The sequence below is a fragment of the Canis lupus genome, chromosome 2, assembly GCF_048164855.1.
Source record: "Canis lupus baileyi chromosome 2, mCanLup2.hap1, whole genome shotgun sequence".
Taxonomy (NCBI): Eukaryota; Metazoa; Chordata; class Mammalia; order Carnivora; family Canidae; genus Canis; species Canis lupus.
The window spans coordinates 55986121-55999064 of NC_132839.1; the positions used below are offsets into that span (position 1 = coordinate 55986121).

The 12944-nt window shown below is 54.2% G+C and overlaps 1 protein-coding gene across 3 annotated transcripts in view; it reads right to left on the bottom strand.

The window, feature by feature from the left end:
- AP3B2 (adaptor related protein complex 3 subunit beta 2) overlaps positions 1-12944 on the bottom strand; it is a 33475-nt gene that overhangs the window by 5324 nt on the left and 15207 nt on the right. For 2 of the 3 annotated variants that reach the window (XM_072801210.1, XM_072801191.1), the window contains exons 7-18: positions 12675-12857; positions 12297-12580; positions 11720-11774; positions 11358-11429; positions 9999-10061; positions 9515-9647; positions 9148-9257; positions 8324-8500; positions 2664-2850; positions 1331-1449; positions 757-865; positions 352-469 (exon numbers count right to left, since the gene is read on the bottom strand). In XM_072801210.1, coding sequence (XP_072657311.1) covers positions 352-469; positions 757-865; positions 1331-1449; positions 2664-2850; positions 8324-8500; positions 9148-9257; positions 9515-9647; positions 9999-10061; positions 11358-11429; positions 11720-11774; positions 12297-12580; positions 12675-12857 — 1610 coding nt within the window. The remainder of the gene's footprint in view (positions 1-351; positions 470-756; positions 866-1330; positions 1450-2663; positions 2851-8323; positions 8501-9147; positions 9258-9514; positions 9648-9998; positions 10062-11357; positions 11430-11719; positions 11775-12296; positions 12581-12674; positions 12858-12944) is intronic. The other variant, XM_072801201.1, reaches the window with a different exon arrangement.

Consider the following 12944-nt stretch of genomic DNA (forward strand, 5'->3'; position numbering starts at 1 on the left):
CAGACCCAGCCTGGAACCCCTTCTTGCCTCACAGAAGAGCAGGAGAAGCCCAGGAAAGTGGGAGGGAGGGTAGGGAGCCTAAGCCAGTGGAGCCCACACCCAGGCTCCTATGCTGGGGCCCCTGGCCCCAGACTGCTTCTCCAGGCTGCCCCCCATGAGGTGCAGACCCAGCACAGAGACCCTCTATAGCCAACCACAGCAGCGATCATGGGAGTAGACTGGGGTTTGCAGGAGGTCTGCATGAGGAAGCACAGGGGCTCTTAGGAGAGTGGCTAAGGCTGAGCGTTCCCCCCCTTCTTTTCCAGAGGAGATTCCTAAACCCCACCAGCATCTGGCTGGCTGGCCTCTTACCTCTCACTGCTCTTCCCTTTCTCCTCCTCCTGGTCTTCACTATCAGACTCACTGCTGGACTCCCCGGAGCCACTCTCACTGCTGCTCTTACTGTCTGAGGCACTCTCGGACTCGGGGTCTGTGAAGGAACTGTCTCAGGCCCCCTCCCTGTGTGCAGAGCAGGTGCCCTGGGACCCCACCTTGACTCAGCACTGAAGCTGCAACCCCCTGAGCTGCCTCTGGCCCCAGATGCCACCTGCACCAACCAGGACACAGGTGGACTAGTAGGGGACATGCAATCCCTCAGGTCTACCAACACACATACAGGTCCACACAATTAGGTGCACAACCCCGGGGACACATGAAACCATGTGAAACACACACACAGGCAGGAGCACAGAATCCCAGCTCTGCCAATCTCCTCACCACTGTCTGCCGACTCTGTGGGGCCTGACTCCCCCTCAGAGTCTGAGTAGAAGGGCTTCTCCTTCTCCTTCCTCTTCTCTCGATTTGAGCACTTGGTCCATTCAGGTACCTGGAGATGGGGGTGGGGCAAGAGGAGCATTAAATCATGGTTGGGGCAGAGGAAGGAAAGCACAAGGCTTTAACTTTGCACCTGCCTCTTCTTGAGCCCTACTTGGACCAGTCTCCAAGAGGGAAAGTGGGGATGAGTGGAGAGGCACTGTCCGTGGAGGGGAGGAGAGGCTACTGAAAGAGGGAGCACTGCTAACCAAGGAGGAAATGGGGTACAGCACACGAGGAGGGTGAGGGGGGAGCACAGGGTGGGAGAGAGAGCACTGCACACAGAGTAGAGGGCACATGGCACACAGGCAGGGGGACCTCAGTGTATTCGCCCAACAGGCCCACGTGGGTCTCGATAAGAGACAGATCTTCTTCCTGCATGTGGGGAGGGTGTCAGGAGGGCCAGGCAGCACTGCCAGGACTCTGCTATCTGCCCTCCCCCCACACACACACAATTCAATCCTTTACCCCTGCTGACCTCCACATTTCGCACAGATGGGTCTGGAGCTTCCTTTGGCCAGTCTGGGAGCTCCTGGTAGCCTGTGGCCTTGGCATTGAGCAGGTGGGACAGTGAACCCAGCTGGAAGTGATCCCGGTCTGGGGGCAGGGTTAGAGGTCAGGCCAGTAGTAGGTTTTAGGAAATCCCCTGAGAGAGTTATCTCCTGGGGTGGGGGGCACGACTCTGGTCAGGATCCCCCTCTAGGCAGATGAAAGCAGTGAGCGTGTTCCGTTAGGATTCTTCCACCCTGATCGCACCCTCGGGTTGTCTGGCCTGACTAGAGCAAGGGCTGAGGGAGGGGGGCGGGGGGTGGTGGACTCCAGGCCTAGAAGATGCTGCTGGCTCCTCTGCTTGGTTCTATCTAAAAGGGAGGCAGACATATGAGCGTGGCTCCTTTTCCGGGGCAATGTGGGCTGCGTGCTTTTGCACAGCCAGGCTTGGGAAGGCGGCCTGGTTGGTATGAGGAAGAGGATGGGCAGGTTGGATCAAGGCCGGAAGACATGCCTGGTCAGACTCTGGACCCCGTGGGGAGGCACGTGCAGTCTGAACGGGAGTGGGAAAGAGTCGGGGCCTGAGGTCCAGCCTGTGGCATCAGAGGGCAAATCAGAGACTGATGAGTGGGGATGGTGTTGAGGAGAGAGGAATTCCTCCTTCCTGGGAGATTTTCAAATTTGCTCCATCCCTCAGAATCTCCCTATTCCTGAGGTCCAGGGAAGGGAAAATGCAGAACCGAAAGGCACCCAGGAGAACTGAGCCTTGTGACAGAGGCTCCCCTCCTATGTAAGATTCCAAGGTCCAGAGAGCCAGCTGAAGGACCCTCCCCTCCTGGCCTCTCCCCAGGCCCCTGTCATAGGAGATGCACCCAAGGACAGAGAGGCAATGCTGACGACCCAGCATTTGGGCCGAGCTCCAGGGACAGCCCAGAGTGCTGGCAACTTCTTCCTCGGGAATTTTACAAACATACACCTCTCCTTTGAATGCTGTTTGATTTCCTGCCTTCCCAGGTCCCTGGTATTTAAATCTTGATAGGTAGTGCCAGCTCAGGGAGGGAGGTGGGCAGGGGAGCCAGATGGGGAAGGAGCCAGGAGCCCAAACCAGCTGGGAGGTGTGGTTGTGGGTTACTGGGTGATTAAGTCCTGGGTGCTGCAGGACAGGCAAGAGGGGGTGGGCTAGGGGGAAGTGGGAGACTGGCATTTCTCCAGAGGTCCTGATGTCTGGCTAAGACTGGGACCTCAGGGGCACAGTCTGGATCTGGGGTTCTGGCCAATTCTTCCCCCTCCACCAGGAGGTCACCCTTGATTTCCGCTCACACCTTTGAAGGATGACTCCAAGACTGGGGCTGGTTTGGGTGCCAGGAAGAGCTTCTTGGCATGACGGCTGAGGGCCCCTCCTTGCTCTGAAGGGACGATCAGCTGTCGGGTAAAGCGCGCTCGGTCACGGATGTCATAGTTCTGGTCATACTTGGCCAGACTCAGCACGTACTGGGTCAGCAGCTTGGTCTGGGGGATGAGAGATGATCAGCAGCCATCAGAAAGGGTGGGACACAGAAGGCCCTGCAGCAGTCTGTAAGCCGACACCTCCAAGCAAGTGCTTTCCTCCCAGCTGACGGCCAGCTGCCCCCACCACGCCCTCTCCCACCTGCTGTTGTACCCCTCTGCCGTTCCCCTCACGTCCCTGGCTGATGCCCGACCCGAACTCTGACAACTGCCGTGGCCCAGCAAAAGAGGTTGCCCTTTTGGAATCTCCTTCCTCTTGGCCGTGGGCCCCATCATTCCTCAGTCTGGGGTCCCCACTGTACCCCGCCTACTCCAGGCCGGGTACTTTGGGGTGGCAGGATGAGTGAAGGTCTGGAACATTCTACTGGAAATCCCACAATTCCCAGCCAGCATCACCCAGAGGAAAAGTAGACAACAGAAGGAGACCGGAGGACACACAGGGATCCCCTGGGCAAGGGCTGTCCTCATGCCCCATTAACCCATATGGTAGACTCTGAGCAGCCTGGGGTCTCCAGAGGCCATGGCCTCCCCTGGAAGGTTCTGAGATCACAGCAAACTGGAGCTGCCTATGAGTTTGCTGGAATCATGCAGGATCCACTGTCTGCAATGGAGGCAGCCACATCCCAGGACCCAAAATCTTGATCCTGGACTGCTCTGACTTGCATTCATAGCATGATAGGGGGCAGACGTCATTGATGGAGGCCTTCTAGGGCTATGTGTTGTGTATGGTGCTTCACATGACCTCATGGAATGTCTGCAGCCCTTCTGAGAGGTAGGGACTGTTGTCCCCACTTACAGAGGAGAAGCAGAGTCAGAAGCGACATATTTCAGGTTAAAGAGCCAGTTGGTGCTGCTTCTAGGCCCAGGCCCACCAGAGCCAGCAATCTGCACTGCCTACTGCTGACATAAGGGGGCTATCCCCAGCTGGGTCTCCGTGTCTTGTGACCAAGACAGAACCACCAAGTACATAGATCTCCTGTCCCTACAGCCAGAGTGCCCAGGGCAGCAGGAACCAGTGGAGGTAGTCCTGAACCAACCCTGGTCTGCCTGAGGTTTATGGACATCCAGCCAAGTACATGGCTGACTTGGGTAACCCAGTGGGAGCATCACAAAGGATCAGAGCTGCTGCTGTGGCAAAGCTAGAGAGCTATAGTGACTCCCTTGTGCCTATGACACGGCCCACAGGGACTTCGGCTCAGTCCCTCCTAGCAGTAGCAGCGCCTGCTACACTTTTCCCATCACAGGTAAGTATTCTCAACTCCATCCCCCCTCAGATGCCTTGCAATGGACTCTGTCACAGACCTTCCCTTCCCTGGGCCAGACATCGTCTGACTGCTCATGGCTGGTGGATGCCCTCATCAACATGGTCCATCATCAAGATGCTGCTGATTCCCTTCTACAGACTTCCCAGCTGGCTGATCAGACTCCCCCCCACCCCTACCCCCTCAAGTCCTTGCCTAGTTCTGGAAAGAAGTGTTAAGGATTTGGATCTGTCTGTCCACAAACTTCACTGTATTATCAACAACCAATACAGGAAGGGGTTGGTTCACCCACCTCTATGCTGCAGGATTTGCTTATAACAACTCATTACCCTTCTCCATACCAAGGATCCATTCACCAGAAATCATAGCATCCAGCCTGCACCAGCAGGACCGTCACCTCATTCAGCCAGGATGTGCAGGATTTATGGGCAGCTCAAGAGGGCCTATGAGACATGCGACAGTGCACCAAGAACAGAACCAGGTACCCATGGACCAGCGGGCTCCAGCTTCTGGGGCAGACTTTTAAGTAAGGAACATGGACTCCTTTTCAAGAATGGATGTTAACATACCTGCCACCTTCCAACCACCTGTAAAATCACACTGGGACACCAGGTCCTCAGAAAAAAATACAACAAAATACATCCTGACCTTACATATAGAAATACGCTCTAGATGGACATGGCCCACAGATTCTAAGGTCCTCCCCCACAATTCCTGCCTCCTGGTGTTTGTGCCTTTATGCAATCCTCTCTCCATGAGTGTGGGCAAGACCTAAAACTCACTTCTAACCAATAGGATATGGCCAAAGTGATGGGGTGAAATCTAATCCCATGATTATGTTTCATTATATAAGATTTGCTCTGGAGACTTTTTACCTTGTAGCTTTGAAGAAATAAGCAGTGGTGTTGGGAGACCCCCTCGGCAAGGAACTGAGAGTGCTCTCTTGAACTGAAGTGGTCTCCAGCTAACAGCCAGTAAGCAGCCAGGGCCTCAGTCCTAGCATCCCAAAGAACTGCACCCAAGCACCAACCCTGCCAATCTGGAAGTGAACCCTTCCCTGTAGAGTCCCAGATGAGAACCCAGTCTTTGCCAGCATCTCAATGGTAGCCATGCATAAGACCCAATGAAACCCCATGCCTTGACTCTTAACCCACAGAAATTGTGAGAAAATAAGCATGTTGTTTTAAGCCACTAAGCTTACGGTAATTTATTACACAGCAAGAGAAAACTACTACAAAAAAAAAAAAAGAAAGAAAGAAAGAAAGAAAGAAAACTACTACAATGGATTTAAAAAACACAAAAATAGAAATCTAGATGAAATTACTGGTGACATTTTTAAATGACATATGACTGGGGAAATAACTTTCTAAATATGACGGCACTTGAAGGAAACAGAAATGAAAAAATTAATATATTGAATAAGACACCAATGGGCAACTTCTAGATGGCTATCTATAGGCACCAGAAATGTATTTTTTAAAGCTAAGGGGGGGCGCTTGTGTGGCTCAGTGGTTGAGCATCTGCCTTTGGCTCCGGTTGTGATCCCCGGATCCTGGGATTGAGTCCCACATCAGGCTCCTCATAGGGAGTTTGCTTCTCCCTCTACCTGTGTCTCTGTCTGTCTCTCATGAATAAATAAATAAAATTTTTAAAAAATCAATAAGAGCTAAGAAAATATAAGATTAATGGTGTTGTCTTTTCTAAGTAGTAGGCCTATGGCTAATTTAAATTTTTAATTATTATTTTCCTGGATTTTCCAAATATGTTATGATGATCATGCATAAGCTTCATGATATTAAAAAAAGTTACCTTTCTAATTTTTAATTCTGCAGAACTTTATCAAAATCTTCCATCCAACGTGGAGGCCAGATTTTAGCTCCCACCATGCTCCTAAAGGACCCTCCTCCCACATATCTCACCTGGCACACAAAAAGCAAATTCACTGTCAAAAGAAGTCCAGGCAGTTGCCCCTGGTGCCGTACCCTGGTGCTATAATGAGCACCTTCACTGCTGCCGCCGCCCCAGTTCCTCTGTTAATACATCTATTATCAGAGTTTTGGTGGCCTGTGGCCTGGAACCTGGTTATCTGCTGAGCCACAGCAGGCAGAGCTATGGCCATCCCTCTGGCCTCAGCCTGGGCCAGGATCTGGCGTGTGCTGGGGGTCAGTAAGTTGGGAATGGCTGGGATTGCTATGGCCCATTGCAGCCCCAGAATGTCACCCATGGTAGCAGGAGGAAGAAGCATCACTACTGTTTTACATGAACATCCATATGCACACGCAAACCTCCTCCCTTCTGGTGTGCTACGGATTCCCTATTCTCTACCATTCTGAGAACAGGCTGGGAAGAAAAAAATTGGGAAAAAAAATGGAGGGAGGAGAAAAGCTCTCTTTATTGAATCAAAGAACCATCCTATAGGGCCTGTGCCTGGGAGGGTGCACCTTTAGTACAGGGAACCTGGAGTTAATGTCCATTTGCCAGAACAGCTATACTGGCCACCCTGATAGGAGTAGGACCCCCGTGTCCTATCTAGGAGAGGGGTTCAGCTGAACACACCCGCACTCTCTGCTCCAACCCTGACTACAGTTCTTATTGCTTTGTGTTTTGTACCAATTCCCCCACTTTGCTGTGAGCCTTTGGAGGTCAGTAAACATGTCTCACTCATTGTCATTATCCCAGGACATATCTCTGTGCCAGGCACAGTAAGCATGCAGGAAATGCATGTTAGGTAAAGCACTGAGCAAATGTACATATAGCTAACAGTGCCAGCTTAGGGAAATGGCATGTGGACACACCCAGCTTATGAGAACGTGCCGACATCACACATCACCATCCTGGGGCTCAGGAGTCCTGCTCGGTCCTCAGCCTCTCTGGGCAGCTCCCCACCCACGCGGCTTCATCTTTTCAAATGTTCCTCCCACCTGTTCCTTCCTCCTCTCTGAACGAAGAAGGCACACAAATATTTGTTCAGGGACTGAACACCTCCCCACGGTGCTCTAATTTCTCTCTTCAACCCACTTCTCCCGCGATACTGACACTCACAGACCTGGTCCCATGCATGACAGCTGCCTGTCCCAACTCCCGACAAGTGTCCCAGCCTATGGTGGCCCTGCCTCCCCAGCTTTAACTCCCTGGCACCCACCGTAGGCACATGGATCAAAGGAGCCACTGAAGAAGCACAAATGCCACCATCCAAAGACTCGATGGGAAGGCAAAGAAACCACCTGCAGGTGAGCAGGGATGTCACAATCTCTAGGGTTTACCCATGTTGCTGACCCTAACCAGCCGCCCAGGAGCTCTGCTCCATGGTTGCCAAATTATTTCTAGAAAGGGCAGGGAGTAACTCTTTTAGGCTTTGTGGACCATATGGACTCTTGAAACTAGTTAACTCTGCTGTAGCACAAAGGCACCCATATACAATAAACGAATGAATGGACATTTCCATTCCCAATAAAACTTTATTTACAAACACAGGCAGCAGGCTGGATTTGGTCCACAGGTGATCATTTACCAACTCCCAACTCCCTTAACTGAGTGGGGTAGTGAGTATAGGAACTGTCACAGTGCTCAGCCTCTCCAACACCTTGAAAACTCTGCACATTACACTGTATTTTTAGGACAATTTCTTTCAAGCATCTCAGGGGTTGCTCGACACTTAAGAGGCTTTTAATATCCTGATATTCCAGCTTAGTGGAGCCATGCCCTTGGCTATGGTACCTCTCATAACCTTTAACCTTGAGAATGACAATGGACACCAGTACTGCCTCAGCCGAGCAGAGACTTGCCCTTACATCCCTGGCACAGACTGGCCGAACACAACCAAGTCTTGGAGGAAGGACAGACCCTATCTCCTAGGACACATTTTCTCCCACCAGTGTCTGTCATCACTGGCCCCTTCCTCAGTCCCACTCCACTGTGGTTCTTACGGCCCCATTGCTCCCAAGGTAGCAGGTAGGAACACTCTGTGACTGGAGGTCACAGCCCCACAGCAGAGCCTCTTAATGATGGCCACCATCCCTACTGGCCCCAGGTCCTCAGAGTAGCTGTGGACACTGGGGGGACACCAGTTACCTGGATACACTAGACTCTTGCCCTGCATTCTCTCTTCCAAAAGAGATGCTGGAGTTCACACTTATTTGGTGAGGGCCCACAGATTCCTGCCTCAGCCATTCCCAGGGCCCAGCATGTTTTCGGGGGCATCTTTCAATCCTTACCTGCTTCGAGTTAGTCAGGTAGAGCTTGGCTGCCAGATTGATGACCTGTAGCTTGACAATGTCCTCCTCTGCTGTGAAGGACTTGGCCATTTTTCTCAGGACATCAGGTGCAATCTTGGGGACGTGCTCACAGTACTCGCCGATAAGCCACAGGATGCTGGCTCGGGCCATGGGCACCTGTTGGTGTGTGAGAAGGGTCAAGACAGGTGTACATGTGGAAATGTGGGTGGGCATGTGGCTTGCCACACCAATGGCAATCCTCCCAACTGTGCTGGCTTATGAATCATGGGGATCTCTGGAAATGGGTCAGGGGGCTGGTGGGAGAGAGATTAAAAGGTGAGCATTGCCTGGGCAGCGTCTCCCCTCTCCCCAGGGGTTTACTAGCATAGGCACAGTTTTCAAAGGCCAAAGTCAGCCCTGGTTTGGTTTAGAAGACTGATTTTCTAGATCCATTGCACCTTCAGTGTTTTACTTTCGTGTTATTCTTCCTGAATCTTCAAGGAATACCTTATTTGAATGTTTCAGCTCCTCAGTGCAACAGAAAAACATGAGCTTTGTCAATTGGCCAGAGCTTCAGAGCAAAGAGGAGCAAAGAGGAGCATGGAGCTCAGCAAGGGACCCTCAGCAAGTGAGTCTTGGGCAACACATGGGGACCACGTGGATGCTCACTTTTTCCCCTTCCACCTGCAGACCTTTCAGAGCCAGCATGGAAGGTAAGGACATTGATCTTATGAAGGCTTAGAAGTGTTTAATTACAGGGTTTTAAAATCACGTTGGGGTTGGGGGATGCTGGGATGGGCGGGAAACTAGGGTTCCTCCCTCACCTGGATGTTATCTGTGAGCTTTGCCAGATGTTTGATGATCTCTCCGTGCTGTGCAGGCTGCATCTGGAGCAGCTTCTTAATGACCACCACAGACTCTGCCACCACAAGCTCTGTGCACCGGGACATGAGTGTGTGGGCCCCAGGGTAGTCAGACAGCCACAGGCAGGGGGACAGACACACCTGCAAGGGCCCCTGACCCCTGGGTCTCCTCCACAACTCCCTGCACTTCTCCAATGGCCCCCAAAGGCGTAGCAACACTCAGACGCTAAATGAGGTCGAGGGACAGACAGATGAACATGCATTGTGTCTGGACAGACAGGCCGACGGCCACTGCTCATCAAAGCTGGCCACTCGGACACACACTGACCATCACGGTTGGATAGCAGCTGCACCAGGCCGTTGAGGCAGGTGTCCCGGACTCGGCCTATGTTGGTTGCACAGCGTCCAATGGCCTGGATCGTGGCTGCCACAAAGTCCTTGTCCATGCTGCGGATGTAGGTCTGTGGGGCAGCACAACAGAGTGAACCCTCTGGGGGGTGACCATGCAGGCAGTGACCTCAGTGATTCTGCAGGCTTGAGGGTGACCACTGGGGCAGCTTGTCACCCTCATTCAACGACTCATCGTGCTGGAGACTAACCTCCAGGAGAGGGAGTGACACCCTCAGCCATCATGCAGTGACTCCCCAGCCCAAAGCCAGCAGAAGGCACTGCAAGGAGCCGAAGAGAATAGTTTCTCCACTTTTTCAGCCCTTAAGAGAAAGTTGGCCCATTGAGATGATTCTTTCTGAGCACAGGGGCTACAGGGCAACTCTCCAGGGCCCCTCTACTGGGAGCTGGGCCCTGGCCCGTACCTGGAATTCCCGTAGGACAGTAGGGATGTTGGTCTCATTGGCCAGGTTGGTCAGCACTTCCAGCTGCAGGGGGGGGGGGGGGGCAGAAAATGGGCAGCATGGCCAGTGGGCTCTCTGTGCTTTCACAACCCCTCATTCCAAACACCCTCCACAGACCAGAACACAATCCTACAGACAGCCCTGCAACATCCTTAAACCAATGAAAGAGATGACAGATTGTGAAACTCATCCAAAATGCAGGAGGACTAGTTTGCCTCGTAAATGGATTTCCTGCCAGAGTACGCTCATAGCACAATCATGTCACCTCTCCACCTCCATTGAAAACAAAGCCTCCTATTGCTTTCAGGATAAAGAGCAACATCCTTATCATTGTCTATAAATCCCGGTATGAGCTGACCGCTGTCTACCTCTGTTCTCACATTGCATTCCCCCTTGGCCTCCACACCCCATACTGGCCTTTTGTCAGACTGCTTCCTGTCTCAGGACCTTTGCTTATACTGCTTCTTCTGTGTGAAGCTGTTCTGCCGTTCCTGTCCTTGCATTCACCTAGATAATTCGTGTTCATTTCTCAGGCATTTCTCAAGCCTCACTGCCTGGAGGAAAGCTTCCCTGACACCAGACTAGATCAGGCTCTCCAAGTCTATGCTCTGACGGTCCTCTGCAATTCTCTTTCTTACCACATCTCTCAAGTGAATTTTTCCATGTGTTTTGGGATTAGGTGCTCAGTGTCTCCTCCTCATCCCAACTAGATGGCAAGCACCCAAGGGTGAGGTGTCTGATGAGTTTGCCATCTCTCCTATCCCTAGATCTAGCTGTGACTGATACATAGTAGATGTTCAGAGTCAGGACTACCTGCTGCTGCATGAAATTACTCAGTAAAGATGAAGCAGAGATGGAATGGAATGTGGGTACAGGCTCCTGACACATCTTCTGTGGGTGTATGTTTACATGGAAGCCTGAGGGGATAGATGTGTAGGGAAAGGAACACTGTGGGTGGAACACAGGAGCCTGCCCGAAGTGGGGGCTAAGTAAGCATTCTGGAGTCAGCAGGCCACAGACCTCACCTCCTTGGGTCTACATTTTTATAAGATGAAGATCATGTATGCTTCCCGAGTTTAGTACAAAAATCAGATTACTTTACGTGTGCAAAGTAACAGATGTCTAATAGGTGAAAGGCAAAGGGTGAGTCCCTTCCCACTCTCGTCAGCCTGGCTTCCTGAGCAAACGCTTCTGGCTGGAGCAGCCACGGGCCCAGCTGCAGAAACAGGCAGGCCCAAGGTGGCCACTGTGGATATCTAAGTAGGTCGGTGCGGTGGGAGTGAGGCGGGAAAGCCCCATGCACTTCTGTCCATCACTCACCTTCAGGATCTTGATCTGGGTGGGGTCGGTGGATCTGATGTAGAAGCTCTTCAGGTAGGGTTCAAACATACCCTGGCAGAGAGAGGCAGCCCAGGGAGCTTCATCACAGCAGGAGACCTGCCTCTCTCCCAGAGCTACCCCACTCTCCTGCCCAAGGCCCAGAATCCTCCCTCTCAGATCTGACCGGGTCTTTCTTCACTGGGTTTTCCTCTCTCAGCGGACCCTAGGATCCAAGCCCTGCTTATCCTCCTGGGTTTGGGGTCTCCCCTTTGCCATGCTCTGCACAGCCCTTCCCCAGTGCCCCGCACACCCACAGGAGCTACGCCTCGGGTTTCCTGGGCAGGCTTCAGTCACTTGCTCACCCGGCGCTTGATGGACATGGTGGCCACGTTCTGGAGTACCACGTACTGCACCTCACTACGGAGAGAGGACAGGTCAGAGGTACCTGGGCCCCTCCACCAGGCCAAGGGGCAGCGAGTGGAGGGAAGGGAGGTGGGCCAGACAAACAGGAGGGAGAGGAGGGGACCAGTGTGTGTGGGGGCAAGAATGGAGTCAGTACAAAGTCTGGGGTGTTGGGGGTGCTATGTGCTCCCAGAGCAGCTGGCCGCTGGGAGGGCCTGCAGAGTGCGCGGGGCGGGCAAAGGCAGGCCAGCCCTGCCGCCAGCCTTCTGGGGACGGGACGGGGCGGGGCGGGCGTCAGCGGGCAGGCCACCTGCGTGGGCGGTGCCGGGGGCGGAGCAGCCCCCAGAGCGGGCGGGGCGGACCAGCCCAGCCACCCCAGCAGCCCGAGCAGCCCGAGCAGCCCGCAGTGCGGGCGGGGCAGGCTCCGCGCACCAGTCCATCCATCCCGCGGGTGTGGGCGGGGCGCGGCGGGGCGGGGCCGGCGAGGGCGTGCAGTGCCCCAGTGGGCGGGGCAGCCGGCCCAGCCGGGTTGCGCACCTGTGGCTGCGCAGGAGGCGCACCAGGGCCTTGGCGATGACGCCCACCTCCGCCTTGGGCGCCAGGTGGAAGTAGAGCTGCGCCACCGCCATCACCACGGCCGCGCTGCGGCTCTGCAGCAGCGGCTTTGTGTTGCGCAGCAGCAGCCGGTGGTCGGGATCCATGACGTAGGGCTTGCGGGCGGGCAGCGCTGCGGTGGTCGCCTCCTCTGAGCCCGGGCCCTTGGCCTCATCCTCTTCCGAGCCGTAGAAGGCTTTCTCGGGGTTCTCCTCCAGCAGAGATTCCTGGGGGCGGGGCCGGGGTCGGGCAATGGGCGCCTCCTCCCAGCCGCCCTCCCCCCTGCGCGGCCGGGGCGAGGGCTGGGGCCCTGGCACTCACGTTCTGGGTGGGGCTCAGGAACTGCGTGCGCGCGTAGCGGGTGAGCATGCTGATGATGACCACCTGGCCCCACTCCTCCACGTCGATGAGCAGGTTACAGAGTTTCCGGTAGTTCTTGTGAATCAGGTCGATGCGCTCCGGGCACACCTCCTCGAAGGCCATCACCACGCTGCCCGCCACCAACTGGGGAAGGGGCAGTGGCTAGAGAGGGCGCGCAGGAGGGGCCGAGGGCCTCTGTCCCGCTCCTTTCCACCGCCCGGCCGTGTGTGA